The 6,866-nt window shown below is 28.9% G+C and overlaps 1 protein-coding gene across 1 annotated transcript in view; it reads right to left on the reverse strand.

Moving 5' to 3' along the window:
• LOC105618553 (calmodulin-beta-like) overlaps positions 1 to 6,866 on the reverse strand; it is a 28,834-nt gene that overhangs the window by 16,925 nt on the left and 5,043 nt on the right. Inside the window, exon 2 of the mRNA XM_012200085.1 lies at positions 3,929 to 3,970. Coding sequence (XP_012055475.1) covers positions 3,929 to 3,970 — 42 coding nt within the window. The remainder of the gene's footprint in view (positions 1 to 3,928; positions 3,971 to 6,866) is intronic.

Below are 6,866 nucleotides of genomic sequence, written 5' to 3' on the forward strand. Positions count from 1 at the left end.
TTTATTGTCAGTAGAGCATTTCGTCTTAATATCAATCTCGATTTTTTTAATTTTTCTTCTCTCTCTCTCTCTCTCTCTCTCTCTCTTATTTTATTTTTATAATTTTTAGAAGTACAGAAGTGAGAGGGGGAGGTGATTTATGTTCGGATTCACAAGAAGCATGGTAACGATTTTTCCCGCATGTTCATTCTTTCGAAAAACAGTCCTTGACCTACGATATTTACGTGTTAGATATATATAGAAGTATGCACGCAAATTTCGCTATCTGAAATTTTAGTTAATGTATCAATCGACATAATCAAGTAGACAGTTGCCATTTATTCACAATTAACAATAATAGAATTAATTCTACATCCTCTCGTTAATTCTACATCGCTACTTAAGTTTTCTACACTTATTATTTATTCTTAATTCCGCATAATGTCGTTTTTCTATTTAATAAATTATCTATATTTTGCGACTTTACTCTGGTAACTTCTATTTGAGATTACCCTCTTTTCTTTTAAACTACTCATTCAACATTTATAAAATAAGAAATTTGATAATGCTTTATTCTGAGATTAAAAATAAAAAATTTTTAATTATAGATTGAATATGGTGGAGAAACAGAATTTTAAAAAATAATTTGATTATCATAAAATTCGATTTTAGACGATTTTTTAATTCCGAACTACTCTATCAAATGTTGCTTTATTTAAAGTTTATCGGTGATATTTAAAGATTTATGTATATGATACTGATTTTCAAACTGACTTTTGAATTCTGATTATGAATCCACTAGATCCTCTTCCATGAGTGATCCTTCGATATTTCCAGACTATATTCAAACTCAAAGATATCAAGAACTTTCTAAACCGATTTTCAGTAAAAAACTTGGAAATGGTCTCCTGTTTGTTAACAGTTTGACATATTGTTACAAAATTATTATTGAGTGTTAATTTAACATAATGTGATTAATGATTTTGTGTTAAATTGATATTCAACATCAAAATAACACAATTTATGAATAAGTGAATAAATAACATAAAAATAATGTGTTTTAAAACGTAAATTCTAAGATGGATCAATAAAAAATATGAAATTTAATTAAACTAAAATATGAATTATTAATTTAAATATGAATTAATATCATAAATATTAATTTAACGAAAAAATATATGCATGCCACCGTTTACAGTGTCAATATTATCATTTCTGTATTTATTTTCTTACATAATATTTGTATAACCTTCTAACATATTCATTTTTGTGTGTAAATTAATTTAAAAATTGAGACTCGTTTAAGACTTGCGATTTATGTTAAATTCGATACATTTTTTCCAATAGTGCACGATATAATTATATTATTTTTTTTTAATTTAAATTTTATAATTCTGAAACCAAAATTTAGCAACTCTAAACATTTTTAGAAAGCAAAATTTTTCATAAGTTATTTTGTGAAAAAATTCCGGTTCTCAAAGAATTAAAAATATATTAAAATATATTTAACTTCACAATAATATCGATTATGTATATATACATAAAGAAAGATATATTGGTCGATATATAAATAAAATAGTAGCTGTAAGTGCGAATAATGTAGGATAATGCTTTATTCAATATTATTCTTAGTGGTTTTCATTTGTTGAAAACACAATAAGCAATAACACAATATCTGTGAGCGCCATGACGAGATTGTTTGCACTGTAAAAATAAGCTTACGTACAGGCAACAGGCGCTCAATAAAATCATGAGTGCAGTAAAGATATTCGTGACAAATGCATATTTGAAAGAATATTTGCTTTCACTCTTTCAAAGTATATAAATATTAGTATATAAATATTAGTTTCACAGATTATCCTGAAATTTTCTTAGCGTTTGTGGCACTTTCAATACGAATAAGAAGGTTCTAATTGCAAACTTGGCACTTTTACATTGTCACAGTTAATCGATCTATTCTAGTCAAATGCCAATTAAATTCTCTTCTTCGGCGCACTTTTATTTATTTTATCCAAAAAGCAACGTGTCCGTTCACGAATATTGTAACGCGCTACGAAATCGTGCAGAAAAAAATGCTGCATTATTAGAATTACAGCATGCCAAGCGCGCGCGATTAACATTAGCGCAAGGGAAAGTGTTGATCGAGATAAAAGGAGCGAGTAATTCAGAGCGACGAAAGCACGGAAGTATTGTGGTTTTAATGAGGCCGAGTTGCATAAATGCGCTCATTAGCAGGTCGCTCCTCGACATATTCGTGTCTTCGCCCGCGCCGCAACGAGGATATAGTTTCCTGACGCAAGCTCTCTTTTTTTTCTTCTTTTTTTTTTTCTCGCGAGGCATTTCTACTGTAATTGCGGTAGTCCACTATCCCGAGTCTCTCATGATATATTTACTGTTCCGTTTTCCACGGAAACTTTGCGGAAAAAGGAAACGAGAGACGGAGCAAAAGTACGGGACATGTATTTCTACGCGCGGTCGCGTAGAAATTTGTCGTCGACGAAAATCTCTCGGAAGGAAGTACGTGTCATGCGATATTGGCTTGCGTACTTTATGTTCTCGTCTACTTTTATTCTGAACCGTTCAATTAACCCTCTAGGGAGCTGACGCCAAAATCCGTAACATAGTTTCTAATACTGGGTAAGTGAGATCCAATTAATATATCGTATGTTAATTAAAAGGTACTAATTTATTTCAAGGAATCAAAATGATAACAATATAACAATATAACGATAAAACAGGTAAATAATCGATTCTTTAAAATGTAAACGTATAAAAATTATTAATAGAAGTTAATAGATTAATAGAAGTTAACATAATCATTATGTTAAATTTAACAACACTCGAATATGTTAAAAAATTCAATACAAACTGTTAACAGGAACATGAGTGGATCGTTTCCAATACAAATATGCAATTTTTTTTACTATGATAAATACTAAATTTGCTTTAATAAGAACAATCCAAATTTGCAAATATAAAGAGAATTTAATTATTTGATGTTTTTGTATAATTGTAATAATGCAAAAATTAAAATTTAATAGTAAATATAATAATATATTTTTCATTTTAACTTTACTTCATAGAAAAAGCTGAATTATTTTTATTCATAAAAATCTTTATTAACCAAACAATCACTGTATAGGAGATCCAACAGATCCACCATCCAGCTTCGGAGGAAATAGAAGATCTGTTTTCTATTGAACTAGTGAACACTTTTATAACTGAAATAAGTATATATTTGATATTTGATGAAAGAAAGTACAAAGTCTAATACAGGAATAAAAAATAAATCTATAATTGAACGGGTCCAATAGACTCACGTCAGCTCCGGAGAATTAAGAATTGTATCGCCGTTGAAACGACACGGCGTGTGTGATACCAAAATTATACTTTGAGCCGATTATGTTATCGGAAGCTTTATCGAAAATACACCGAAACAGGTATATCAGACGTTTGTATGGAGAGGTAAAATTGCAGAAATCGAAACTAGTGGAATATGCACAAATGACAATAAAATCCGTCAACGATCTGTCGTGTTTCGAATGTTGTTTATCAGCGAACGAGTATTGCAGCAGGTCGACACTGCAAAGGAGATTACCGAAAGCTTGCAGTATATCTCTCGTCGAGCAACAATCATATAAATCGTACAAATCGTTTCATTTACCTTATACATCCAAATAAGCAGGATGTGACAAAAGAATTCATACGATGTTGTCACAATCCGATTTTTATCTGTGATAATGTACCGAGAACCTTCAATTAATGAAACAATCTACAGACCAATGCCGAACGTTTTAGCGAAATGCGCGTGCTCTACGCCTCTACGCATGAGCAATGGTATCTATGTGTCTAAAAATGAGTAAGTAAGTAATAAATGAATGACTATATCTAGCTAAATAGCTAGTGACTAATCTCTCAACTAGATCTGGATTATTATCTTGGTATATACCTGGCTTAGGCTTCTAAAGCTACTTGTGCTGGCGCTGCGAGCCTGCAAACACAAGTACAGTATAGGTCACCAATTACCACTGTAGTTGGAAAAGTATAGATAAAGATATGATATAACACTGACGACATTACGGATTCGTTGTATTGGTTGCACACAAGTGATCTGTATAGAAGGAATAGAAGTAATGTTTCATAAATGTCAGAACGGAACTCGCACTTGATATGCAAATAACGTGCGCTGTAAGGAAAGTCTTTGTATACGTATTGCATGAAAAAATCTATTAAAAGCTAGAAGAATGACAAAGTTCAAATTAATGTGTGCAATTGACGTCGGTATTGATGATTCTTTCGAATGACATCGAAATTTCCAAATATGGAATAGTTGTAGTCAAAAAAGGGTATGAAAAATTAAAAATGTATTCTATGATTTATTAATCCTTCTGTAGAAAGATGAATTTTCAAAATATGCAGACAAAAGTAGAATTAAATCCGTCCCGATGCTGTTTTAAAAATCAATATAAGAAATCAATATAATAACTTCTTTCTATGTTAAACAGTAGAATATTAGAATCTGTTTTTTTTATTTACTTGAATTAATGTAATGTATACTCTTTGTATTCAAAATAAAATAGATACCTATTTGATATAATTGGCAAAAACGGAAAAAAAGTCTTGTGTGCAGTCCAGTGCAGCAATAACAAACAAATCTGTTATACGTATTCAAAAACTTTCTATATCGGCTAAAAAAGAACTATATCATTTATCGGGATAGTGATTTATATTCATTATCATTCACATATCGAAAATATATATATATATATAGAGCAGTTCTGTTGAAAGTTATGACAGCATAACGTGAAGTAATAACTGTGATCGCTCACGCTAGTGAGCAATAATCTTTCATGAGAGATTATACTTGCATATATAATATTAAGCAAAAATTCAATACAATATTTAAGTTAAAGCCCCAAATTGTCAACACATAAAACACTTTTATCAATCGATAACCCAGATAGCACAATTGATCTCAATTTAAAAATATTCACCTTCTTAAATTCTTTGGCGCAATCGAAATGAACTAAAAAAACTTAAAAATTTATATAAATATATTTATTGTATATTTATACATGTATATGCATGTTATTTTTAATAAAAGTAATATTTAATTTGCACAGAAATCAAAGTATAATTTCTTATATAAAATTAAGAAATAAAGAAAGACTACAAAAAGAATACCTTTTGAATTTGAAAAATTGATAACATCATTCACGATTGATAATATAAAAGTGTCTTTTTGGCACTATCAGGAATACTTTTTTAGAACAAAAACAGGATGAAACAGAAATTCATTTTGTAAATCGAGAATCAAAAAAGAATTCTTTTCCGACTCTCTGTGCTATCTGTGCAGAATATTTTCTTTCCAATAAATGAATTGTTAATCTCGTAAATTCAAACATATTTAGTCATAAAATACAGATTTTGTTTTAAATTGCATAAAAACTTTTTATGAATATAATAAATCTAATGTAATAAATGTCACTAAAAACAAAAAAAATTTTACAATATTTAAAAACTAAACTATAATCATTATTGGTAAAACATATATAAGGATAGTCATAATTTTCTGCAGTTTCAAAATGGAAGAACATTAGATTTGTATCTTTTATAATTAATGCGTTGTAATTAATACGCTGTTCGCATGAGAATAGAAATATAATTACATTTACAAGAAACATTATGCGATCTGCTACCATTTGATACGTTTACTATTGGAAAAGCTTTCTCTAAAGCTTGACTTAATTAATGATCGGCTTCGCTCCCATCTATTGCAAGAAAAAAAGAGACTATCAAATCGGAAAGCTGTCACGTCAGCGAATCGTGACGGGTTTACCGAGCAAAATACGACGCATTGATCGAACCCCGCTTTTATGTTTCGACGGAACTGTTTCCTTTCTGACACACCTGGTCTGACCGTTTACGCCGCGTGTTAAATTGAGACTGACTACTTGTTAACGTGGGACCTACTTTACGTTTTCTTCACAATAATATTATTTCGTCACAAACTCGAACGAGGGAGAATTCGACTGAATATCACAAAATTTACTGCACTTGTTTAATGATTCCCCATCGTAAAAGAGTTCATTATTCTTATAATTCTGAATATTAAATCATGAATACATATCGAGGTCATAATAATTTTCGAATTAGCAATCAACTTTGATATGGCTGTTGGTAAAGTGCGCTCACTTATAAATCTATAATTCTGTTTAATCTATCGAATAATTTATTATTCGTTATCGTAGTCCTGGTGATATCGATTTTTAATTTTCAACTAAGTTTTTTTTCTTCTTATATTATGAGCACTATAGTGATTAATGATTAATGCACTATAGTGATTACCAATTAGTTTATATGTGTAATAACAACTGACAGATTGTATATTAATTAATAATAATAATTAAGTAATAATTAATCAATTAATTATTAATTAATTAATAAAAATATTAATTATTATATGTAAATTTAAGTAAATATTCAAATATAAAATGAAAATAATATTACTGTTGTGCTCTTTTTATAATTTTCTTTTAAATTCTTCTTCTTCTGCTTATCGTTTTCCATTATTTATCTAAACAATAAATTGAAATATTCAGTCAGTTAATGTATTTTATAATGATATTACTCATTTATTCAAATAATATTAATATATATATCATGTTTTCATAGCATTCTAAAGTGAATAATAATTTTATCTGCGTAAAGTATTTGAAGAAAAGTGATAAGAAAAAATATTTCTCAGATTTTTAGAGATATTTGTAAAAGTCACTCCATAATCATTAGATATTTATCACTTTTTATCGAATTTACTCTGTCTGTGAAATATCTCTTTATATATATGAGCATTTATTCGCATAAATTAATAATAACAATTACAGATA

This window comes from Atta cephalotes (assembly GCF_000143395.1).
Source record: "Atta cephalotes unplaced genomic scaffold scaffold00017, whole genome shotgun sequence".
Classification (NCBI taxonomy): domain Eukaryota; kingdom Metazoa; phylum Arthropoda; class Insecta; order Hymenoptera; family Formicidae; genus Atta; species Atta cephalotes.